Source organism: Mustela lutreola, chromosome 3 (genome assembly GCF_030435805.1).
Source record: "Mustela lutreola isolate mMusLut2 chromosome 3, mMusLut2.pri, whole genome shotgun sequence".
Taxonomy (NCBI): Eukaryota; Metazoa; Chordata; class Mammalia; order Carnivora; family Mustelidae; genus Mustela; species Mustela lutreola.
Window position 1 is genome coordinate 129,324,635 of NC_081292.1, and position 25,811 is coordinate 129,350,445.

At 48.2% G+C, this 25,811-nt stretch overlaps 1 protein-coding gene across 1 annotated transcript in view; it reads left to right on the forward strand.

Moving 5' to 3' along the window:
• The window catches only part of KIF5C (kinesin family member 5C), a 156,577-nt gene that overhangs the window by 121,396 nt on the left and 9,370 nt on the right, over positions 1 to 25,811 (forward strand). The window contains exons 17-25 of the mRNA XM_059166812.1: positions 2,375 to 2,492; positions 4,818 to 4,894; positions 6,130 to 6,239; positions 8,515 to 8,616; positions 8,843 to 8,903; positions 13,050 to 13,121; positions 15,696 to 15,800; positions 17,730 to 17,946; positions 19,069 to 19,181. Coding sequence (XP_059022795.1) covers positions 2,375 to 2,492; positions 4,818 to 4,894; positions 6,130 to 6,239; positions 8,515 to 8,616; positions 8,843 to 8,903; positions 13,050 to 13,121; positions 15,696 to 15,800; positions 17,730 to 17,946; positions 19,069 to 19,175 — 969 coding nt within the window. The 3' untranslated portion in view covers positions 19,176 to 19,181. The remainder of the gene's footprint in view (positions 1 to 2,374; positions 2,493 to 4,817; positions 4,895 to 6,129; positions 6,240 to 8,514; positions 8,617 to 8,842; positions 8,904 to 13,049; positions 13,122 to 15,695; positions 15,801 to 17,729; positions 17,947 to 19,068; positions 19,182 to 25,811) is intronic.

The window sequence follows — 25,811 nt, forward strand, 5'->3', positions numbered from 1 at the left end:
TGAGCACATCAGGTCTCCATTTTATAACCAATGCACTAAGCAAAAATGTACTGTAAATATTATCCAGTGTTGGTGTGTGATCGTGAAATTTATATACGTTGCTGAGAAAAGTATAATTCGGCCAGTCCTTTGGAAAGCACTTTGGGAATCAAAAGCCATAAAAATTTAAGTACTTTGGTCCAGTAATTTCATTTATGGTATTTTTCACTGGTAATGAAAATGCAAAAATTTTATTTTATATGTTTATTTCCTGATTAAAATGTGCAAAGCCTATATGGAAGATGGTGAGTGCGATATTACTTACGTTATAAAAACATAAAATACCCAAACATCTGTTGATAAGATAATGACGTTAAGTTACATGAAAGATTGCTATGCAGCTCTTACAAAAAATTTATAAAACATTGCCATTTGGAAAGAATGATTATATAAACGTAAGTGAAAATGAAAATGCTCAATTATGTGTGTGCTGGACCTTGCAACTCTATCCAGTATGCATTCATACAGTTAAGACCAAGAATAGTTGATAAGTAGGGTTTATGGGTCGGGGCACCAGGGTGGTTTGTCGGGTGAGTGTCAGACTCTTGATTTTGACTCCGGTCACAATATCAGGGTTGTGGGATGGAGGCCCGCATCAGCTCTGTGCTCTGCACAGAGTCTGCTTGTCCCTCTCCCTCTGCTCCCGCCACCCCCCCGTCCCCAACAAACAAAATCTTAAAAAACAAAACAAAATAAAACTGCTACATGGGTGAAATCTATGCCACTTCTTTCTGGATTTGCTTTACTACTTGACATTTTTATAATTAAAAAAAAAGGGAGAAAATGATAAACCTTAGGGCAGAGTACCGACACTTCCAAGTCTGATATCCAGGTCACCTCTTGTACTGAGAATATGTGCATTGGATAGTCCTGCGCCTAACGTTTGGAGACTAAGGCAAGAGTAGAAACAGAAGTCCCTGCGTCTGCAGCCCACTGTCTTCTCTTTCCATCTGGGTGCACCAGCCCTTCTGCCCTTCGTGGAAACTGATAGCATTGTGTAACTGTCAACTCTAATCTGTGTGAACTGATGACAGGAGCTGCGGTGCCAGCCCTAGGAGTGGCCTTTATGGCCACTGGAGCAGGGAGTTCCTGGGTTTCTAGTCCTCAGAGTGTGGTCTGGAAGGGGCATGGGTTCCATGGGGCAGGCCTCCTTGGCCTACATGCTCTTTGCTCCGCGGAATGAGTGCAGCCAGAAGACAGCCCTAGTGGAGTGTTTGCAGTGTGGGGCCCAGGACCGAGGCTCTAGTTGCCCAAGTCTGACAGTGACATTGACTTTGGGTATATGAGATCAGAGTCAAGAATATCAGCATATTAGAATGTTAAAGGATAAATGTGTTAGTGCGTTCTCCATTAGCAACAAATACAGCTTTCTGTTGGGTGCTACTTTGTACCGTTAGAATATACACAGAGACAAATATTTAATCATTATTTCTGGGGATTCGAAAGTCAGAGAAACTTTGGCTCTTTACTTTCTGACATGATCTAAAGAATCTGACAACATCTTTCCAGCAAAAATGCAATTATTTTCTTCATTTACACTCATCCTTTTCATCGGAAGCTGTGCTTATAACCCGACTGCTCTATGTCCCATTTCCCAGAGGTTGTTTCACTAGATGAGAGCTCAGTCTCCAGGGTTTTCCTGCTTTCATGTGAACGCTGTAGATCTTGAGTTGGGGAGGTGCCTACATATTTCCGTCTGCTGGAAGGGCGCCCTGTCTTTACTTCAGTCAATGAGCTTCCATTCATTCACTGGTTCCACTAATATTTATTAAGCATCGGCTCCATACCCTTCATAGAGCTGACAAGTAAAAAGAAATAGATAAATCTTGCCGAAGTTGGGTACTGTAAGAAAATGTGGGGACCCCAGTGATAAGGGCTCTGGGTGGGGAGGGTGGAGCACGTCCTAGGAAGAGAAAATGTAAAATGCAAGGTCTCTCAGACACAGGAATTGGTGTGTGTGAGAGGAAAAGAAAAGACCATATTTGAGTTCTGAAGACAGAACCTAGAGGTGCCAGTTCCAAGAACGAAGCCTCTGCCCAGGACACTGTTTTCTATGAGGAGAAAAACCAGCTTGGGCTTTGGCATCTCACTTAGGCGGGTGGTGGGGAGGGCCGTGGTGATGAGAGGGGTCAGTGCGGAATGAAGCAGCGGAGCACAGGGAGGAAACAGAGGGCCATGTTAGCCCGCGATCACAGATCCCAAGCCGAGGGCAGAATATGCTTTGTTTGGGAGTTGGTCCTCGAAAAAGGGACCCAGGAAGTCCCATCAGACAACTGCAGGCAGGCCGGGTTGCTTGTCCCTCATGCCTCCTTTCCATCTTTTTGTTTATTTAAAGCATGAAGCCAAGATCAAATCCCTGACAGACTACATGCAGAACATGGAACAGAAGAGGAGGCAGCTGGAGGAGTCCCAGGACTCGCTCAGTGAGGAGCTGGCCAAGCTCCGAGCCCAAGGTAAGTAATTGACTCCTTTGCAGGTGTTGAGCTCTTGGCCTACATCAGGTACTCTCTAGTTGGCCAAACTCACGACATTTAGTTTTGCTCATTTATAGCCTTTCCAGGTCTCCTGAAAAACAATGGAATAAGTGAGGGAAGGGGGTGTAGTAAAAAAAAAAAAAAAATTAGATAGAATATTGCCCCCGCCCGTATCTGCTCCTCTTCCCATTTCCCTCCATCCACGCCGCTGCCCGAGTCAGTCTTCTCTCCTCCCCCTCTGGCCTCCAGTCTGTTCCCATGACCTGTCCATTTGATCTGCTGGATGCTTGTCTGCATCTGCTCATCTCCACCTTTATTTTCACTATCCTTAATCTTAATGAAGAGTTGTGACTGCATCGTCTAGGGAGGCTCTCAGCCCATCTGCTCCAGGCCAGCCACTGTGCTGCTTCTCAGGGAACTCTTCTAAAAGCACCTTCTATCTTGTGCCCAGCCCCATGCCTCTGACCCTTCCATGATGTCCCCCTGCTCTTAATATAAAGTCTGAATTTCTGCCAATGGCTGCCTGCACCCTCCGTCCTTGGAACCAGCTCTTCCCTTTGCCAGACAGCCTCCTGATGCCCTTTGCTTAGGGAAGTGCCTGACCCTAAGAAGCACTCCAAAGATAAGAATAAATAGAAAAAATTCAAGAGAGGTAACTAGAAATGCAAAAACTGGAATAGGTTTTAAGAACACATGCATTGCCGTGCAATGGACACACATACCATGAATTGCAGTGAAAATTGTTAGAGTTCTTTTAGAAAGCATTTTGAGGATAGGGGCGCCTGGGTGGCTCAGTGGGTTAAAGCCTCTACCTTTGGCTCAGGTCATCATCCTAGGGTCCTGGGATCGAGCCCCACATCGGGCTCTCTGCTCAGCAGGGAGCCTGCTTCCCTTCCTCTCTCTGCCTGCCTCTCTGCCTGCTTGTGATCTCTGTCAAATAAATAAAATCTTTTCTAAAAAAAAACTTTTTGAGGATAAATAGCAATTATCATAACACATTCCATACCTTTTGATCCTCAAATCTCAGATATTTGTTGTAGAATTCATTGTATTAGCAGAAGGAAGAAAAGGCAGCCAACCTAAATGTCGAACAGTTAAGCCAGCTATGGGATGTTGTTTGAAAGAACATGTGTTGTTTTGGAGGTGAAGTACGTGCAGGCTGTGCAGCCCTGCTTACAAGGCATCCTTAGATTAACGATTGTAGTATGTAATCTTAGCTTTACTGGGTTATAACATCCAGGAATCAATGGATACTTGTGTTCCAAGGCCTGCAGATTAATATTTGAAGTGAAAATTGTTTTGATAGGGTAGTAGGATTGGTGGTGATGCCACCTCTTTTTATTTCCTTTATTGTTAATGTAGTTACTTGCTCAGTAAATACATTTTGTTCCAAATGTCTAGGCAAATTTAGAAAGATTGAGAACACCCTCAGCCCTGCTATGACCTTGTCATGTTTCTTTATGTGATAATGGATGAATGTCAGAGACAGCATGCTCCCCGTAATACTTGGCATTAAAAAGAACTTTTCTCTCTCTCGTAAATGGCTTCTGTAGCGGTGCCCTAAGTAGAAATAAAATAGAGGTGAGAAGATCTAAAATAAAGTGGAACAGACTAGATAGAAAGCGTAATGACTTGCATGACTCTGTTCTAAACCATTTTGCTACCCGCGTCCACCCCTCAGGCTGCTGCTTGCTGGGGGTGCTGGGTGTGTGCCCCTGACCAAGAATAGGCTGGGACAGACTCCCCCTGGAGGTGTGCCATGCACCAAATGTGGGGCCTTCCTTTTTAATCTGGAGTGTGTTATTTTTTGTTTTCTTTGTTCTTAGATTTTTTGTTCTTCTGCTCTAGATTCTTAGAGAATAAACAGCGTCCTGATGGGAGGTAAATTAGCTCTTTCTGGAACTCTAATAGTGGCATTGCATCCAAGTGCCTCTCAACTTCACAGAATGCTTTCCAATGTGCAGAGCAGGTTGTTGTACCCTGCTGCAGGGGGTTCTCACCAAGGCCAGGGGAGAGGTCAGACCCAGCCCGGTCAGTTCCCTCCTAGAGTGGCCCACTTCTAAGTCAGCACCCTGGTCCCCACCGCCGCCCCTCGCACTGGAGTGGGCAGCCTCCATCGGCCTGAAGTCTCGCCTGGGTAGCCTGATCTTGGATAGCGTGGTTGTAATTGGTCATATAAGTTCTGTTTCACTCCATGGCCATTCTTCCTTTTTTTTTTGTCTTTTGTCTTTTTAAAAATATGTTTACTTTTGGATGTGAGTCCCGCCAGTTAAATCTTCAATCATCATTTAAAATTCAAAACAGAAAAAATGCACGAAGTCAGCTTCCAGGATAAGGAGAAGGAACATCTGACGCGGCTGCAGGACGCAGAGGAGATGAAGGTGTGTGCGCGGCCCCTGCCCCAGAGCCCAGCGTGCATTTGGACTGCGTTTTCTTACTCTAGGAAAATCTGTCTCCTTCAGAGACTTGTGTGGCCATGTAGGAGGGAGGGACTGGTGCCGGCCGTGGCACACTGCGGCCTGGCACAGGACCGAGAGGAAGGTGGAGGTGTCCAGAAGTCCGGTAGTCATGCTGCGTTAGTCTGTGCTGATTCCCTCTTCCTGGGGAAGGGGAGGCAGCAGCCCCCCCGGTCACTGTGTGGGCCGCACTGCTGTGCTGAACTGCCAGAACATGTCTTCCCTTGACCTTTTTAAAGCACTCCAGATTTGGATTGCCGTGTACCATAGAGATGTTTATTTTTGGCCACATGTAGAGTGGTGAAGGAAAATGTAGGCAAAATAATTGGGAAAGAAGCTTTGTGGGTGAATAAAATGAGATAGGAGAGGATGTAGGATTTTGATTCCTTTAGGCAAACTGCTTGTCCCTTTGGGTGCAAGGCCACAGGTAAAATGGGGGGCGCCTGGATGGCTCAGTCGTTAAGCATCATGACCTTTGGCTTAGGTCAGGACCCCAGAGTCTTGGGATCGAGCCCCGCACTGGGTTCCCTGCTTGGTGGGAAGCCTGCTACTCCCTCCCACTCCCGCTGCTTGTGTTCCCTCTTTCATTGTGTCTCTATCAAATAAATAAATAAAATATTTAAAAAACAAAAACAAAAAAAGCCGTGCCCACGGCATGAGCCTCTCCAGGCTCACCCTGATGGGCCCTCCTCCGCGTGTCACGTCCCTTTGGTGAAGAGGTCTCCTATAAACGTCACCATAAATCTGGGCAGTGCTTAGGGCAGGGACAATTCTCTGAATTTGACAGGGGAGGAAGTGTGGCTCATGTGGGTTAGGTGGTTTGTCTGCGGTCACCTGGGTGTATTTAGTAAGAGGTCTGTGCCCTCTGGCTGACCTGGTGAGAGAAGCCATGTGGCTCATGTGAGCTGTAGGGGGCCCCGGGAGAGATTTTTATTCAATTAATGGACCGATTTGCTCCTAGGATAAAACCCCTGCTGGGTTTTATCATAGATCTTCGGGTTTTGTTGTGCCAGTAAAGCAAGGCAGGTTCTGGGGGCCCCAGTTTTGGGACCTGACAGCTGAGGGACGTAGAGTAGGAGGCAGAAGCAATCTAGGGCTTGTCATGGCGTGGGCTGCGAGCCAACGAGTGGATGACACATTTCTCTTGGCCTGGCTTGCAGAAGGCGCTGGAGCAGCAGATGGAGAGCCACCGGGAAGCTCACCAGAAGCAGCTGTCCAGACTTCGGGATGAAATTGAGGAGAAGCAGAAAATCATCGATGAGATTCGGGAGTGAGTCGGCCCAGGAGCTCTCGGGACGCGGGGGTGGGCATGGCTCTCCGGCCAGCCTGGAAGGACGCAGCTTTGAGCCCAGTTCTGCCCTCCTTGGCCTGCGGGCTCTGTGTCCTGCTCTGTGCCGCGGTAGGCTGGATGCGCAGCTTCCGACATCTGTCCTCCCATCTGGAGCTGAGCCTCTGGGGGCTCTGGTGGGGCAGGTGGCAGGCGGGCGCAGCCACCCTTCCTCGTCCCCCGGGAGTTGGGGTCATGTTGGTGACTCAGCTGGGCAGACACATGCCCTCATAGGTGGCGACACTGTTTGTATGAAATTATATATGAAAATATACAACGAACCCCCCTGCATTGGTCCTGACTCAGGGGTTCCGATAGGCTGAAACATACTCCAAAGGAGATAGTCAGCCCCTGCTGCCTCCTCACCCATCATGGAAATGCTCGCCACACAGCCCTGAGCTGCCTGAGCACATGCACACGCTTCTCAGGGACCGCGTCTGTGCTCGTGGACCTGTGGCTTTGCCAGGATGGTGTCACTGCAGCTCATCTCTGCTGTCATCCCCCCTCAGGGCCATATTCCCGTCCCATCACTGCACCTCAAGAACCCCTGCTCCGCAATGACCTTCCCCTCCTCCTCTCTTACCTTCCCGCCTCGCTGTCAAAACAAGGTAGCAAGCCGGCGAGTGCCTTTGGGATCCTCTCCTTGAGGGTTCTTATGTTTTTGCACAGTGAAAGCATTGGCAGTTTTTGAACCTGTTTGCAGAATAATGTTTTTTTTTTTTTTTTTTTTTTTTTTTTTTTTTTTTTTTTTAAAGATTTTATTTATTTATTTGACAGAGAGAGATCACAAGTAGGCAGAGAGGCAGGCAGAGAGAGAGGAGGAAGCAGGCTCCCCGCTGAGCAGAGAGCCCGATGCGGGACTCGATCCCGGGACCCCGAGATCATGACCTGAGCCGAAGGCAGCGGCTTAACCCACTGAGCCACCCAGGCGCCCCAGAATAATGTTTTTAAATGACCCTAAATAAAAGACGAGGGAAAACTAAGAAAACCAGTTATGTTGAAATATAGTCCCATCCACTGACGCCCCCACCCTCATTCCCAAGATCTAGACCCAAGCCTCCTGCCATGCCCACGTTCTGAAGATGGAGAACTGCATTTCTGTCTGGGGAGCAAGGCCAGGTTCCGTGAGCTTCTTAGGGTCGCGCTGCTAAGTAGGAATCAAACTGGAGTTAGAGTTTAATTCTCCAGGCTACTGATCCGAATCTCTCTTCGTTGTGTGCAAGCCGCTCCCACAGTGCATTTGCATTTTGAAAGAGGAGAATGGTAATGAAGCAGAGTGTAAGTGGTGTGATCTGGGCTCCGTCCACACTGTCTACCCAAGGCAAGTCCTTAGCATCGTCTTTGCCTTCCTCCTCCTCCTGGACCACCCCCGTGCTGCTACTCATGTTGTTCTTTCCCCTTCAAGCGTGTCCTGTGTTCTTTATTCTGGTTAATCACCCTTGACATGTTCAGCCGGAGGGGAACGGGGGGAGGGAAGGAACGAGGAAGGCGGGCTGGTGAATGAGTGAGTTGACGAGAAGCTTCCTTGGCCTGCGCCTTTCAAACGACCCTGGGTTCTCCTTCAGATGGGTAGAATCTGTTCCTTTACGGACGCACAGGCACGGCCACACAAAAGGTTTTATAAATACTGCATGCAAGTGTTGGCCAAGTGCCCCCAACCAGATGGCAAGTTTCTTTTTTTTGCCGCAGACCCTGGGCTTTCTTTGTATTTCCTCTCTCTGTACCCACTCCTTGCAGACTCCACACAGCGGCACTGTCCCTGTGTCGGCCAGGAATTTGGACTTAGGAGATGTTTTCAGGTGATTGGACCGGAGAGGAAGGGAAGGGTACAATGGGCAGATAAGGTTTCCTGAGTGGGTGCGTACATGCCATCTGTAGGGCAGACAAAGCAGAATTCTTCTCACTGTGCTCTCTTTCTCTGTTTTAAAATATCAGCCCTTTTCCTAGCTCATTATTTTCCCCCCAAAGCTCTTGCACAAGCCAACTATAAATATATTCTCAAAGCCTTATGTTTCATGCCTCTGAGATGTTCCCAGAAATTAGTTTTCACTTGGGCAGGGAGGAAGCTGTGAGGTTGTTCTCTGATCCCTCAAAATCCTCCAGAATTGCCGCCTTTATTGCACAGAACTAATGGGGTTGGAACAGAACCACATCTTTAGCTGGGTGCCTCAGAATTTCAGATTCATGTGCCATGTATTGCTTTCCCCCTCCATTTCAGTTTGAATCAGAAATTGCAACTGGAACAGGAGAAGCTCAGCTCTGATTATAACAAGCTGAAAGTGGAGGACCAAGAAAGGGAAATGAAACTGGAAAAGCTCTTGTGAGTGCACGTTAAATATTTCCTCTGTTCTCTCTCCTCCCGCTGAGTCTTAGGGAAGTCTACTCTCCTGACTCCGATTCCTCAATATTCTGGGTAGGTCGGGCCTATGTGACAAGAGTGCCCACTCGTGTGAGACGGTTGGTACTGTTGACATATCCATAGGTGCAGATGGTATCTGGAACTCTCTGATGCCCCTTGGGTTCATGATTCCTTTTTGTTTTTTTAGATTGCTCAATGATAAACGGGAACAAGCCAGAGAGGACCTCAAAGGGCTGGAGGAGACGGTGGTACGTCAGCATGTTTCCCAACTCGCTTCAGTCCCAAAGACCCAATTAATTTGTGATGAGTTGAATTTGTGTATTCTGAAACTTGTTCTGTGCCCATCGTTTTCACATACCATTTTATACAAAATATTTAGGCAAATACCGTATATTTAGACATTAAGACAAATACAGACATTTAGATAAAATGTCCTGTGGAAAAGTGAGGATTGTAGAATTTATTCCCCAGCTCTTGATACCATGATTGTCTGTCCATCCATCCATCCATCCTTGCCTCCATGCTTAGTGCTGTAACTAGAGGCCCTGAGCGAGAATTAAACTGACCTGAAGATCCGTGCCTGAATCTTTACTGACTTTGAACATTGTGACTTATTTCCATTCAACATGCAAGAGCACCTACTAAGGGCTGGTGTTCTTCTAGGTGCTTAGGTTGTATCAGTAAATCACAAAGATAAGATCCTGGCCCTTTTAAGCATGCCTTCAGCGGGGGTGGGGAGACAGACGTGAACATTAGGAAGGAAATCATGACCTCCATTACATGGTTATAGAAAGTGCAAAGGTCCCACAAGGTGGTGACATTTGAGCAGGGACTTGAAACAGGTGAAAGACTAAGCCATGGGAATGTCGGGGGAGGGGCCTTCCAAGCAGAGGCAATAGCCTATGCCAAGGCCCTGAGGTGAGCCTGGAGTTGGCATGTTGGAGAACAGCAGGAAAGTCAATGATGCAGTGAGGAGACAAGAGGTAGGCACGGAAGGGTCAAGGCAAGAGAAGTTGTAGGCCAGGTAGGGCCTTGAGGCATGCAGGTTTTGGGGCACAAGAGTGACAGATCAGAAAGTCTCATCATTTGAGATCCTGCTTGGTTTTCTCCATCCTGCATCTGAATTCATGAGGTTTATCTGCTCTGGTTGACTTCCATTTCAGCTGCTCTGAGGGTGAGGACTCTTGAGAGCTCTGCAAAGTGCCACACAGCGTGTGTTTGAAGACAGACTGTCCCAACAGAGCCTCATAATTTGATGAAAGCATGTCAGGTCACTTCATATGATAAAACAATAGAGAGACTGTTGTTGGGATGTAGTCATACTTTTTGTTGTTGTTGTTTAAGATTTATTTATTTATTTGAGAGAGAGTGAGAGCACGCAAACACAAGTAGGGGTAGGGGCAGAGGGAGAGAGAATCCTTGAGCAGACTCTGTGCCAAGTGCGGAGCCCCACATGGGGCTCAATTTCAGAGTCCCGAGATCATGACCTGAGCTAAATTCAAGAGCCAGCTGCTTAACTGACTGAGCCACCTAGGCGGCCCTGATACAGTCATATATTTTGATTCCATTTGTGTCGTGTGAATTTATGTGGGACAGCCTCCCAAGAACCTGGTGACTCCAGGCCGTAGGAAAATTGTTACTCAGGGCTGGACCTGACTGTGCACTCTGTTCCCGGGCTGTTGTTAGTTGTCCCTCAAAGCCAGGTGAAGGGACAGGGCACCATCCGCTGAGAACAGGAGTAAGAGGACTGTGGCTCAGAGGGTTTTGGGCCATTCCAACATGGCAGAGAAGCTGGTGGATGACCGGCTGGCTCTAGGGGGAAACCAGATGAGGCCCTAACGTTGCCTCTTCTATGTCTGTTTTACCGGAGAAGTAATACCCACAGTTACAGATGATTCTAAAAATTCAGAAAAATATTGAAATTTAAAATGTTACTGTGTCCCACTAGCCAGAGATAAGTGACATTTCAGTACCTTCCACCCAATTACCCTCCCCCAACATCCCTGACCCTTCCCACCTGGTGCATACTCACCCATAGGGGACAGACCCACTGACACGCTGGCTCCCTTCCTCTCTTGCTCTCAGCTCACCACTGGCACACCTCGCTCACATCCACATTTGAAACCCCAAATCCGATCCCCACAGCTGGTGTCATTTTAGACTTGGATATTTTCACTCAACCTGCTTTTGGAATCCACCCCAAGCTGTAAATGTTCTTCGGCAACAGGCTCGCTGCCCTTGGCTGACCTTATTTGAACTCTCCATAGCTCAAGGTCTCTTCTGGCTTCTTGAGTATTTGGGTGGGAGGGAGGGTGGAACCTGCCGTGCAGGGGTTGGAGTCTGAAGCCCACTGCAGGGGTTGATGTTGGAAGATGTGGAGGGTGTCTTGGGGCCCAAGGCAGCCATCTTGCTTTAACAGGACACTTGGGACTCTAGGGCTGGACCTCTCCTGCTGTGTTAATGGGCCTTGTGTTTTCACCTCTCTGGGCTCGCCTTTGCTGTCCCCTCTGACAGGAAGCTGAGCCCGGAGCATTTACACAGAGGGCAGTGGCCTGTGACAGGGAACATTTCAGGGAAGTGAGTCAGATGCGGTGAAGAAATGATGGTATCGTGGAGGAAAATTCATTGCTGTGGGAAGCCAAATGCTAGCTACCTAAGCTTAAATGTGCAATTTGCAAATTGTTTTAAAGGTTTTTAACCACCCCTCCTGTACTGCTGAATTCACTTAAGAACAAACAAAAATGAGGTAAAGATGCCAAACCCAGGACTCCATAGTATTTTGTATTTAGGCCCCAAGGAGATGCCTGGCCCTTTGACAAGGGACCCGTGTCTTGTCTTCTCATTTCCCTTTGGTGTGTTGGCTTTTTTATGGAAAATGTTTACTATGGTTACAGTTGAATAAAATCCCTGAGAGAGAGAATTCAGAGCAGCAGCTTGAGGTGGGTGGGGGAGCGCTGAGATCCTTGGGCAGGGGCTGGAACAGCATGTCTGTGTAAACATGAGCATGGAGCCGCACCCCTGCCCCTGCCCTGGAAGGCAACTGGGCCTCGCACAGGTGTGGTGTGCACTGTGTTCATAGTAATAGGCCTGTTTGGCTTCCTGCACCAACTCATTTGCCTCACCTGAGGAAGCAATTGACTTTAGGTGCTTCTTATTTCAACACAGAATTGCAGACTTGGACCCAGTAACAAGACTTAAATTAACATAGAAGCTTAGTGTTTCCATGGCTATATAGCCTGTTTTAATTCCTTGTGAGCACGGGCGAACTGCATCCCTTGACATTTTGTGTTAAGAGTAGGTCAACTAAGACAAATTGGGAAGTTCAGATGCAAGTTTATCTCTCTTCTCCCTCATGGGGAAATATCTTGGAAGGAACTAATTGCATCTCCAGTAGTAAGAACATGGAGACTTGAATGAGAGGAACTATTTTGGTTTTCTGATCTTGTTAACAAAGGTCACCAGGTTTGCCTTGTCTTTGCAGTCTAATTCTTAAGGGTTTTGTTGTAGAAAATAACTCAAAATGAAGGGAAAAAAAATGCCCCTAAGAAGTTGATTACAGTGTAACAGTATTATGACAACAAAGGGAAACAACAAAACCTACCAAAGAAATGACTGTCAAATATGGTGCATCAATAAGTTAATACTAGCTAATGTTTACTGAGCACTTACAATGTGCCAGAAACTATTTTAAGAGTTTTATAACAATTAACACATTTAATCTCGACGACTGTGAGGCGACTACTAAATTTATTCTCCTCTTACAAATAAGAGAGCTGTGGCACAGGAAGGCAAGGTAGGTTGCCCAGGGTTACATGGGTAGAAGGCCCACTACCTACCTCATCCATGAGCTGGAGTGACGTCAAGCCAGTGCACACGGCCCAGGGCCAGAACCGGGGCGTGGAGATATGAAAAATGTTGGTCTGCTATGATGGGAGAGATTGTGGGTAACTTTCCATTTAGACTTGCAGGCATTTTGTGCAATGCGTACGTGATAAATTAGGGGAAAAAAAGAATCCATCCTGATATAACACAGCCAACTAGGAATTTTTGTGAGAACTTTTATAGTTTTTTGTGAGAAATTTTTGGGTTAACTTTTGTAGTTGAGGGGAGAGGAAAAGTTCTATTTAGAACACCACTAACAAGTAGGCTCTGTTCCATTTTAGTTCATGGTTTGAGCTCCCAGTCTCTGCCCCTGGGGGTAGTCTTGAGACAGATGGAGGGGGTGGACATATGCTGTGGGAAAGTGTGGGAGCCCTGTGGCCTGGATGGCAGGCTCGCAGAGCAGGTGGGATCCGTCTGGGTCGTTGGGGCCACCGGACGGTCTGGCGCCATTGTGTCCTGAATTCAAGGTGTCTCCACCACTTTAGTGACATTTTCACTATCTTCCCTTCCAGTCTCGGGAACTGCAGACTCTGCATAACCTCCGGAAACTCTTTGTCCAGGATCTGACTGCCCGGGTTAAAAAGGTGAGTTCTATTTTCTGCGACCAGGACTGAGAAGAAAATATGGACAGAAAGAATCATTTTCCATTGAAATATCACTTTCTTAAATTGGGGCTGGTTTTGCTTAAAAATTAATTACTTCATGCCAGAAAATGCATTCAAAGAATGTACTGGAGGCAAAAAAGGAAAAAAAAAAAAAAAAAAGGTACTTGGGAATATTTTTCCATCTGATTTTTTTCTTCTTAGTAAAAGGAAGTTATAATCCTTTCCCTGGCCTTTCATTTCAAAGGCGCACACACCTATCTAGCTGCAGTGTGAGAGCTGACGTGTGTGATGTGTTGAAAATCCAGGGGATCCCGTCAGGCAGGGCTGCTCTGAAGCTTGGTGAGCAATGCCAGAAACCCGGAGAAGTTAGAGGCAGGAGCCTCCCATTTGCCCAGGAGGGGCTGTCAGGGGCTGGGTCAGAGCGCATGAAGCGCTTAAACCTGTGTCTCATTTGCTCTTCCTGGCAACCGTGTACATGGTCCTTACTGTTCGGTTCTATCTTAGTGGAGACAGGCTCAGAGGTTAAGTATCCTGCCCAAAGTCAACAGCTGGAAGAGCTGGAGATAGACTGGAATCCAGGGCGTGTGACTTCTGACTCTGGGCTTCGGGGATCCTCGTGCCTCCCACAGGGATCTTGGGGAGTCACCGTGTGGTGAATCCCAGAGCAGCGTGCAGAAGTTTCAGGAAGGAGGCAGAGGTGGGAGCAGCAGGGGACTGCTCTTTTCAACATGTTTAAGTGTGATAGAGGAGGGGCAATGCGCCGTAGCCAGCGGTGTGGTAGGATGGAAGGAAGGTGTATTTAAAAGTGTGCACGTGTGTGTGCACGCGCGTGTGTGTGCACGCGTTGTGTGTGAAGGAGCTGAGGGAAAGGGGTGAAACGTATATAACAAAAGAGGGGCTGATGGGGTCCGACCTGCATGGACAGAAGTCACAGCATGGTTGGGTGTGTCAGGCTTGGCAAGGGGAAGGGATACAATTTCCCGAAGGGCAGTAGTGGAGAGTGGGGGTGGAGACATTCACAGGACAGTACATAATTGTGGAAAAGTGCATCCGACTACTTTGATCTTCTCGGTTAATGTGGAGGTTCTGTCCTTGATGGAGAGGGCAGGAAGACAATGGAGAGGCCCCACAGCCTAGAGAAGGCTCAGGCAGCCAGGGGTGGGGTGGGGGTGGGGGGGCGGTGGGGGACATTTGTCAGGGATGAGTGAAAGCATTGCTGAGCAGTGCTGAAAGCATGCTGAGTGTCCAACTGAAGGTCAGAGCCTGGATTTGCCGTGGCCCCTGACAGAATGGTTCCAGGCCTGGAAATGAAAATAAAGGAAGGTGGAGAATGATAGGGGAGGTTAAGGCCTGAAGGGCAGCAGTGGGACAGGCAGGTCGTGAGCAGTCATCAAAATAGAAATGACGACCAGACCTAGACCAGGTAAGAGGGAGAGGCAAGAGCAGAGGGGTTGGAGAGGGAGACTGCAGAGGTAATGGCAAGAACTGGAAATGCTCAGTCAGAGGGAGGAGGGGGTCCAAGGGAGCTAAGATTGGGCTTCCCTGATTTCAGGATATAAAACTCTTGCCCTACTGGTAAGGACCTACTGGTAGACCAGTGGCTTTCAGAATGTGGTTATCTGGCCTGCAGCTTTGGCATCACTGGGCTGCTCACTAGACATCACTAGACATGCACATTCTCAGACGCCCCCCCGCCCCGCCCAGGTCCACTGAAGCAGAGACTGGGGGTGGGGCCCAGCAATCTGAGTTTTAACAAACCCTCCTCTGGGCAAATTTGAGAACCCCAGATGTAGGCAGAAGAGACACGGGTTTGAGATCTGCACATACCCGTTTCCTCTCAGAAGAAGGAGGGAAGATGATCTTCTCTGTATAATCAGATGCAGCACATTCTGAGCTCTAGGATATTTGCATGTGTGTTTTCTCAGTTGACCTCCTGGCCCAGAAGGGCACGTTTTGTCCATCTCAAGATCTAATGAATTTCAAGAGTTTATCTACCAGCAGCGCTCAGAAGCTGTGACTAGTCAAGATGGATTCATTAACTAATTTCATGGGATTGGAAGCTGAAGGGACAAGCAATGGCCACTGAGACGTCCCAGTAGGACCATAGGCACTTGCCCAACAGCTTGGTGACTTAGCTTAGTTGGGATGTTTGAAATCAGGCTTAGATCTTGGGTTTATGTTTTCACACTGGTTCTTCTTGAGTTTTGGAATTGTCCCTTTTGAAAAGGGAAGTCTGTTTACCCACCTGCAAGGGAGAGGTGAATTTCACAGAGAGAACTAATCTGTATCTTCCAAAGGAAGATGGAGAGTTTTATTTTGTTTTCAATTCTCTATAATGCTCAGAAAACCCTTGACATCAACCAAAGGAATTCACTGGCAAGGTCACTAAGTCTCAACTTTTAGAACCTCTCTTTATTTCCACTTCCAGAATAACCATTGGTGGGATTGGGGGTAGTGGTTTTTTATAAAGAAGAACTAGAATGTGGTCCAGTTTATACTGGGGCTGGGGCCGGAGGGAGCCTGCAGGCCCACTGACCCCTGGTGGTGTTGCAGAGCGTGGAGCTGGACAGCGATGACGGAGGGGGCAGTGCTGCCCAGAAGCAAAAAATTTCCTTCCTGGAGAATAACCTGGAGCAGCTCACGAAGGTTCACAAACAGGTAGGAGAGTTGTGCCAGCTTCCTGTGTTTCCCTTACTATGTTGGGAAGAAACCCCACTATATCTAGCCACAGTTCCAGGAGAAGGCTCTGCATCACCAGGGGAGTCAGACGGGTCCTCGGAGCCCTTTAATTAGTCTTGAGTGACTTCCCTTACATATAAAAGTCTTTTATCTAAGCCAGATGGAAGTAATGGAGTTTGAGCTCCAGGTTTTGGGAAGTGGGGTGTTCAGAACCCTGCCTTATCATCGTGCCTCCAGTCCCAGCACTGGACCCACAGGGCACAGAAGGCAAAGTGAATTCCAGCAAGCTGGTTCAGGTCCCTTATTTTTGCAGCTGAAGAAACCGGCTGAGAGAGGAAGTGATCTGCTTTATTTTCGCTCTGCTCTGTTGCCCTATTTTCTGGGCACCCTCTTTGGTTCTTATGAGGCTCTGGAGTTTATCGAGAGGGACAGCAAAGTGCATGGCCAAATCTACTGGCGATCGAGGCAGTTGTTTGGCTCCTTTCTGTATAAATACTGGAATGCTCATGTTTCCCCTAAATCCTAAAGATTTGGAATGTGATAAAAATGGTCCCACTTGTTGGACTGCATGGCTAAGGGAATGATCTCTCTTGGGCCTACGTCCCTCAGCATTACCTAGGATGGTATTTTTCCCCAAAGGTAGGATGACAGATTCAATATGGTTGAAGTCATTCAAGCAAATTATTGATGAGAAATACAGAAACAGAAACTGTAGTCTGAGTCACTAATGTGAAATAGGGCCCTGAAATTCATTAATTATTTTATTTGTGAATTCAGTGAATGTTTTATTAACCATTAAAAACCTGCTCTCTGCCAGGCGCTGGATCTGGTAAAGAAAGCAGGTGTGGCCTCAGGATAGGTAATGTTCATAGGGCACTTTCTGATTCTCAAAACTTTTTCTGGATCCACTGGGATTTGCACAATGGTCTTCTTATATACTCTCCTTTTTTATAGGTGAGAAACCTGAGATGTGTAGGGGTTAGATGACTTACCAAGTCAGATGTCAGGAAATAATAGAGCTAGCTCTTGAGCCTTTTTTAATCTTTTTTAACCCAGCGCAAGCCTGTTGCTTCTTTTTCTTTCTTTCTTTTTTAATTTTTAAAAACATTTTCCTTCATTTTATTTTTATTTTTGTAATTTGTATTTATTTTTAATTCCATAATTAACATACAGTGCTGTTGTTATTTTCGTTTTGTTTTTTTTTTAAGATATTTTTTATTTATTTGACACACAGAGAGAGAGGTCACAAGTAGGCAGAGAGGCAGGCAGAGAGAGAGAAGGAAGCAGGCTCCCTGCCAAGCAGAGAGCCCGACGCGGGGCTCGATCCCAAGACCCTGGGATCACGACCAGAGCCGAAGGCAGAGGCCTTAACCCACTGAGCCACCCAGGTGCCCCCCTGTGTTATTTTCGGAGGTACAATGTATCAGTTCAGCAATCCTGTACATTACTTAGTGCTCATTACCATGAGTGTTCCCGTAATCTCCTTCACCTCTTTCACCCATCCTCCCCCACACCTCCTCTGGCAACCACCAATCTGCAGCCAGACCACCCTGAACGTGCTCAGTCTCACCTGTCGCTTCTTAACAGAGGGTCTTAAGTAATAAGAGAACGAGCAATGTCCCAGAATCACCTGTGAGCCTCTGGATATGTTGCAGAGTGGGTCCAAACCACATGCTGGTGGAGATAGCGCGTCCTGCACGGGAGGAGGCCTGCAGAGAGCTCTAGAACATGCCCGCCCTATACCCAGGGCTTCTGAACCTGCCTAGCATCACCCAATGGGCACGTGGACGTCCGGAGCTGACCTAGCGAAGCTGCTTGGCTGGCCGTCCCCTTGTGGCTGTCTGCCCCTCCTGCCCGCCCCCCGTGCCCCTCCCCCACATAAGTCGCCCCCGCCCGCTCTCCCCGCAGCTGGTCCGGGACAACGCAGACCTGCGCTGCGAGCTGCCCAAGCTGGAGAAGCGGCTGCGCGCCACGGCGGAGCGTGTGAAGGCCCTGGAGAGCGCGCTGAAGGAGGCCAAGGAGAACGCCATGCGGGACCGCAAGCGCTACCAGCAGGAGGTGGATCGCATCAAGGAGGCGGTGCGGGCCAAGAACATGGCCAGGAGGGCCCACTCGGCGCAGATTGGTATGTGTGCCCCTGCCTTACGGCCCTGGCGGAAGGCAGGGTTCTGCTGGCCGGAAGCACTGGTGTTCTGGAACATCTGCCAGGCTGTACTCAGGCCTGCTGCAGCTGGGGTGGCTGGTGCCTCCAGGCCCCTGCACTCCTCCTGGGAGAATGGCAGTGTCAGGCCCCTGCTCCCTTATCGCAAGAGGCTGCAGCGCACAGTGTGGTCCTCAGAGCTGCTGCGCTGAGCAGAGAAGGTGGCCAGCTGAGGCTGCCGGCGGAAGGAATTTGGCTGCTTCTCAGCAAGGCCCAAAGGCCCCTTCTATTCTGTACCAGGCAGAATGGGAAGGGGCGGGGGGTGTAGCCAGAAGCCTCAGGGAGAGCCACTTGCAAGGGCTCGTTTGGAAGCACCTTGGGAAGAGCCAGGCGGGCCTCCGTGAGCAGGGTGTGGCTCCCAGCGGGGAAGGGGGCCTGGACGTCCACCCCTGCCAAACCTGGATTTGGGCGTTGTGCTTCTGTTGACAATGGGGGTGTAGCTGCTAAGTCTTAGTTCCCAGGGTGGAGCCACAGGTGGCAAAGGGATTTGGAATGTTCTCCAAAGAGCTTTTTTTTTTTTAAACTGAAATGCTTCCAATAACGTGATATTATTTCCCATCAGATAATGCTATGCAGATGTTTTGTAAATCAACAACTTCGTGTTTCTGGTTTTTAGATCATACCTTAGATTAATGTTTCATTGCATTTCTCGGATTTCGTGCTCTTTGTAAATCCAGAAACTATGGAGCTTCTTCCCAGAAAGTGCATCATAGCGAGAAATCTGCACCCAGTTTCAGGGGCTACACAGATGCCTTTGGAACCCAAGTGTTACCTGCCTTAGATAAAACTGAAAGTCCTTCTAATTTTCCTCAGCCAGAGTTAAAGTAATTGATATGTAAGTTCTTCCTGTGCCCTAACCATTGGGTGCCCTGGTTTAGCAAACTCTTCTGTCGGGAGAGTAGGCATCCTGCTTTCAGAAAGGTCTGGTGCTTGATGAGGATTGTAATGATAAAAACCGTGTGTCTTGGTTTTCACACGTGACTCATGGTCCTGTGGGTGTGGCCATTTACGCCCATCTGAACGTGCTGTCCTTTCTGTCCGTTACAGCCAAGCCCATCCGCCCTGGACACTACCCGGCATCATCTCCAACAGCCGTCCACGCCATCCGAGGGGGAGGAGGTGGCTCTTCAAACTCTGCTCACTACCAGAAATAAATACGAGTGAGTCCCTGGTGTCCGGGTGGTTTCTGTCTGGGCAGCCCCGAGTGGGTCCCTGCCCCTGCCTGGTTCTCAGCCCCTGCATGTGCCCCTGCGAGAGTGAACAGTTTCGCTCTCCTGGAACAGGTGCCTGGGGGGTAGCTTGCCTATCTCAACTCCACGAAGAGCCTCCAGGTCTTCTCACTAGGGCCACCTGGTGCTGGGGACCCTCCCAGGGGGGAGGGAGGAGGGTGTGGCGGATGACTCACTGGAGCTCTCTTTTGTCTGTGGGACTTCCCTGTGCAGCTGGCATCCAGAAGGGCATTACCTGTTTGTCAACTGCTTTTGCCCAGAGCAGACAGATGTGGGTGGTTGCTTTACGTTTTAGGAACTGGATATAAAGAAAGGGCCAGATAGAGAAAGTCATGTTTTTATAATTGCTCTCTGAACTCAACAATTCAAGAATGGTGCTAATTTGTATCTAGGTAGGTCAGGACCATCTTTTTATATTTGAAATGATGGTCTATAAATTTTCTTCCTGCAATCCACATGCGTGGGATTGTTCTACCAGCAAACAAACACAAAAAGTGATACACTTTAGAAAAGAGAAAGAGAGAGCATGAACGGTCCTTTTGTACTTGAGGTGGAGAAAAGAGGTTACTAGGGTTGGGTGGGGCAGACAAACAACTAGGTGGCCAGAAAATTGTCTAGGAAAACTCGGACTTATAACCAGTAACCTGTGGATGGGAGGGGGTAGCTCCAAATGTCGTCCTTGGACTCTGAGCCCTCACTAAGGAGGCAAGCTTGCAAGACAGGCACACTGGCATGGTCAGGCCACCGTGGTCATGGCCAACTCCGCAGAGCACTGAGTCCTCTCCTGTCCTTTCCGATCAAGGTAAGCGATGTGTAGGTGAGGGTCTGGAGCCCTCTCTTGGGGGATAGGACAACACTGCTAAGGCTCACGCAAAAGCTGCCAAGGAGCAAGCTTGGTGGCTGCCCCCAGACAGCTCTCTCCAGTGCTGCCCCAGGCAGCATGCCAAGGAGCAGGACAGGCACTGGTCAGATCGGGGAACAGGAGGGAAGGCCGGGGCAGCCTGGGGGTGGACGGCATGTCCACCACCATCTGCCATATCCTAAAAGGGTGGATGGGAAGTTGTCGCAGCAGCGGGCCACCCCATTCAGATCCAATCACTTTCCATTACGGATAAAATAATTTGGATGTTATAAAATTGTTTTTGACGGCATGTTGTTGGTGTTGGGGCTGGCCCTCGAAGGGAGCTGTACGCTCCTTTGAGGCAGCATAGGATAGAAACTTAAAGTGGTGGTTCTTGAACTCGGGTGAGCATCAGTATTCCCTGGCACCCAAGACCTAGGCTTCGTGAAGTAGCTTCGGGCCTGAGCCTTTGTGTGTTTACTGAGCACCACAGGCGATGTTAGCCACCAAAGTTCAAGGACTCCTGTCCTGAAGGAACTGTGGCGTCTCTAGGGCGGAAGTGAATTTCTCTGTCAAGTGAAGGAAACCTCAGGGTGGTCCTGTCCTCAGCAAGTACCTTCCTTCCTCAAGGTCACCTCAGTGGCTTCTGGAGTCAGACGCGCTACCGTTGCGCCACGAGGTCCTATCCTCAGTGGCTTCTATTCTAGTTCACGCCTACACACCGTTGTTAACAAGTAGAGAGGAAGCCGGAAAGAGGCAAAAGCCCCTTTCAGCCGAATCTGCTTCCTTTCATGGCCTTCCTGAGGTCCATGCAGTGCAGATGCCTGCGTCCCTCTGACCAGATCTGAGGCACGTGGCCAGGCCCCGCTGTGAGGGGGTCTGGAAAGCAGCAACTTTGAACTAGGCACATCACCACATAAGAATAGTGTTCTTTCTTTATTTCTTTATTTTTTTAAAAGAAGATTTTATTTATTTGAGAGAACAAGAAGAGGCAGAGGCAGAGAGAGCAGGAGAGGCAGGGTCCCTCCTGAGCAGGAAGCTTAATGTGGGGGTCAATCCCAGGACCCTCGGATCATGACCTGAGCCAAAGGCAGATGCTTCACTGTCTGAGCCACCAAGAGTGCTACTGTTCCTTAGCTGAGGACAAGGCGATGCGTGCTGGGTGGGCAGCCAGAGCCTGTGCTGACAGAGCCCCTACTACACAGCAGAGCCGCGCTCATGCAGTACCTACCTAACCTCCTTCGGTGTAAGTGTGCAGCGAGGTGGCCGTGCTGGTCTCCTGGCAGGCTCTCCATAAGTACACGGGCCCAGGGATTCTGGGGTCCAGAGACTGTGCAGCGCACAGCCACTTCTCTCATGCAGTTCCATAAGGGTCTGTTGGACCCACGTTTCGCATAAGCTTCATACAACAAAATGTTCCCTTCTCACACTTGAGCTGGAGAGGCAGTAGGTCTGGTGAGACTTCTTAGACCTTAAGGCTAATAGAACCACCCTCACCCATCCTGGTGATGCATTGCTTTCTTTAACTTGAGGTGGTGTAAGGGAATTTGATTGTTTTCTCTGCAGCTGGAGCCCCTTTGAGCCACTCTCCCGATACATAGAACTCCTGTAGCTTGGTGCATTCTCCGCATCACAAAACAGAGAGGTGCCTTTCTGGTTATCAGGATGGCAGTGTGGTCGAGGAACCTGGCTTTAGACGGGAGATGGTCATGGTGTTAGCTAGGTCTTCTGCTCTCCCGAAGCTACCTACCCTTAGATTTGCTTCTTCGTCCGTGAAATGGGGAGAATCCTTTCCCTGGATCGCTGGTTTGGAGATGAGGACTAACCGAGGTCATACCTCTGAGTTGCTTGGTATCTAACAGGTGCACCATAAAACCGTTGCTGCCGTAGAGAGCAGCAGAGTGCTGCGTGGCCCGCAGTAGGTGGTGGATGAATGTTGGCTTATGGTCTCCTTTAATTCACATAGTCGTTGCAACATAGTTTTTAGTTCCTCGCCCTAAATTCTCACCACTGAGTGGGGAAGGCCCATGACTGAGTGTCCTGTTTGATGCTAAGATCAGATATAAGGTGTTTCAAAGATATTATCATTTATTTGTCTAAAAATTATGAAAAAGAACATTGACTACTTTTACGAAAAAGACTGGGAAGGAAAAAAAAGATATAGCCAATGAATTGGGAAATTATCATTGAAAGAGAGAAAATGCAAAATCATTTTTTAAAAAATAATTGGAGGTGCATCTGGGTGGCTCAGTCAGTTAAGCGTCTGCCTTCAGCTCAGGTCATGATCCCAGGGTCCTGGGATCGAACCCCAGATCGGGCTCCCTGCTCTGTGAGGAGCTTGCTTCTCCCTCTTCCTCTGCTCCTTCTCCTGTTTGTGCTTACTTGCATGTGTGCTCTCTCTCTGTCTCTCTCAAATAAATAAATAATATATCTTTTTTAAAAAGATTTTATTTATTTATTCAACAGACAGAGATCACAAGTAGGCAGAGAGGCAGGCAGAGAGAGATAGGAGGAAGCAGGCTCCCTGCTGAGCAGAGAGCCTGATGCGAGGCTTGATCCCAGGACTCTGTGATCATGACCTGAGCTGAAGGCAGAGGCTTTCACCCACTGAACCACCCAGGTGCCCCTATAAATAAAATCTTAAAAAAAAAAAAAAAGAAAGAAAGAAAAATAAATAACTGGAAATGTGGGATTTATTGCTTAGTTGGGATCAAAACCCTTTGAGGTGATCTTTCCTGGTCTTTGGGATGCTCACTCTGAAGTGTGTCTGTTCTAGGGAGAAATGATCTCAGCTGTCAGCTCTTCCCAGCCGTCTTATTGAAGCCAGAGCAGCATATATGTACTTGGGCAGCATCTGGATATCTCTGGGGCTTCTTTCTGCTTCATTTCAGGTTTCAAGGAATATAGTCACAATGAGTATTTTGGTTTATGCTCAAAGTTTCAGAGTGACTGAAAATGCCGACATGGAGAAATCAGAACTCAGGATACTGCTGCCTATCTCAGCTAGTTCAAATTCAGGGGGCTGCCAGAGGGAGGGGAAATCTTTTTCGAGATGCAGAGCTGGGCATGGAACAGTCCAATGCAGCAAAGTGCGGACATGGGATAGGAGATTGGCTGGCTGTGGGTTCCAGCCCTGGCCTTGGCTGTACTGCTTTGTATGTTGGGCAAGTTGGCTGGATTTCTTCAGCCTCAGTTTCGTCATCTGCAAAATGGGGTCAGGTACAGAGAGCCTGCTCTGTCCTTGGTTTAACAACGAATGAGACAAAGGCTCTGTTCTTGTGCAGTAATACTCTTTTTGCAGGGAGACAGACAGCAAATAACAAGGGAACTTCAAATAGTGGTATGGTTCTGAGGAAAATAAGAGCAGATTATTAATGCGATGGAGACGGGGAATGACATTTGGAGGGGGTGGCATTTGAGCTGAGCACTGAGTGATGACAAGTACTGGCCACGCAGTAACGGAAGAGTAGCACACTGGCTGGAAGGTGGGGATGGCTGGTACGTTTGAGGAATCAGGAAGGCTGATGGAGCCAGAGCCCAGAGAACACAGAGAACAACCCCACATAATTGGGGTTGTCGGGGGAGGGAAGGGGGGAGCCAGATAGATGAGGCCTTTGAGGCCAGGCCAGCAGCATAGAATGCAATCTGAGTGTGTGGGGCCGTGGGGAGTTCTGGCCCTGGGAGGGGTGGGACCTGGTTCATGACTGGGAAAGACCACCCTGTGCTGGACCCCATGGAAAGGGTGGGGTGTATAAGAGCCAGAGAAGGGGCTCCCCTAGAGGATCTTGCGGGGAGATTGATAATGTGGGAAATGGGAGAATTGCATGTAGAGGGTACTGGCCGCCTGAAAGCTGCAATCTGGAACATTTGCAGAGGTGATGGGAAGGCAGAGAAGGAAGGACCACTGCTGGCAGGTGGTGGATGGGGTTGCAGCCTGGAGAAGAGGTAAGGTGTGAAATAGACCTCTGAGGCAGGACTGAGCGCTTATTCATGGCCCCACATTTAATGCAGACATCATTTAAATATCTCCTTCTGCTCCCTGATTCTGCAGGCCCTGGAGTCAGATCTTTCCTGGCGGTCCTTTGACAAGCCAGTGGGTGTTTGTTCAAATGTGTCCACCAGATGTCGCTAGTGGGGCACTGCTGGAACTTAGCCAAAAGGCTTTGGGGGGGGGGGGGTCTTTTGACTCTCCTATGTTTAGACCATTATTTCTCAGATTTGAATATAAGTAGAGTACTTTTAAGGGGATAAAGTTCTCATATTACCCAGAGGTTTTTATTATTATAATTAGGTATTTGCAAATTCACAATAGGATATACTTACAGATATTAAACAACTACCAAGTCCAAAACAAATTTAGAAGTTAGATTGAAATGAACCATAAACCAAAATGAAATTACCAACCTTAACAGAAGTTCATGAAAGATGGCTTTTCTCTGAATAGAGCTGGGTGCAATGTGAGTCTGGTATGCGTTGCTCCTGGTAGAGTCTGGCTTGCCGAGGCGGCTTCTGTGTGTCATGGCAGGGCTCGCTTCTTTCATTCCCTTTCTGTGTTATAACCACTGAGGGGCGCCTAGCTGGCTCCGTGGGTAGAACATGGGAGTCTTGAGCTTGGGGTTATAAATTCAAGCCCCATGTTGGGTGTGGAGATTACTTAAAAATTAAATATTGAAGAAAAAAAAAGGGAAGGAAAGAAAGGAAGGAAAAGAGAGGAGGAGAGAGAGAGAGAAAAAAAGACAAAGGAAAGAAGGGATGGAGGGAGGAAGGAAGACACTGCAGAATCGCTGCATACCTGCAAGCCGTGCTGCTGTCTTATGGCTGGAACACATCATTGTCCCCTTGCTTGCAGCTTTAGCTGGAGGATATTTAAGTTGTAAGCAGTAGCGTCCACTTGGTCGTAGCATACAGCATGTGTGGGGCTAAAGTTGCGTGGAAATGCTTGGTTGTCGGGTTCTCTGGGTATAATCTAGAATACCCACATATTTTTAAAAAAGATTTTATTTATTTGAGAGAAAGTGTGGGCAGGAGAGTAAGAGGGAGCGAGTGAGAAGCAGACTCCCTGCTGAGCGTGGAGTCTGACACAGGGCTTGATCTCACCACCCTGAGGTCATGACCCACTAAAATCTAGAGGCGAATGCTTACCCACTTAACCAACTGAGCTGCCAACTGAGAATATGCATAGATTAATGCTTCAGATTTTTGTGGAAAGAAAAACATGAAATTGAAAATACTGTGAAATGAACGAAAGGCCCACAATGCCACTCACTTTGTTGATGTAGATAAAGACTCTGTTATTTTGAGGACTGTACTTTTATTAAAAAACCACATATATTAAGTCTAGAAATCACAGCCTATGAAGTTTTGGGGTGCTTGGGTGGCTCAGTTTGTTGAGCATCGGACTCAGTTTTGGCTCAGGTTATGATCTTGGGGTCATGGGGTCGAGCCCTGTGTCAGGCTCTGTGCTCAGCATGGAGCCTGTTTGTTCCTCTCCCTCTGCTCTGCTCCCCTCCCCCTCGCCCTGCCATCTCAAATAAGTAAATAAATAAAGCCTTTTAAAAATAAAAAGTTTCAGTAAACTTTGATAAAATATTGGGTAAAATCACAGTGGTAGAGCCAACAGGGGGTCATGAGGGCTCTGATGGAGACGCAGGCCCATGTTTTTAGACTGTGATTTCATGCAGCCCTGGGAAAGCACGTCTGCGATTTACAGCAGGTTCACA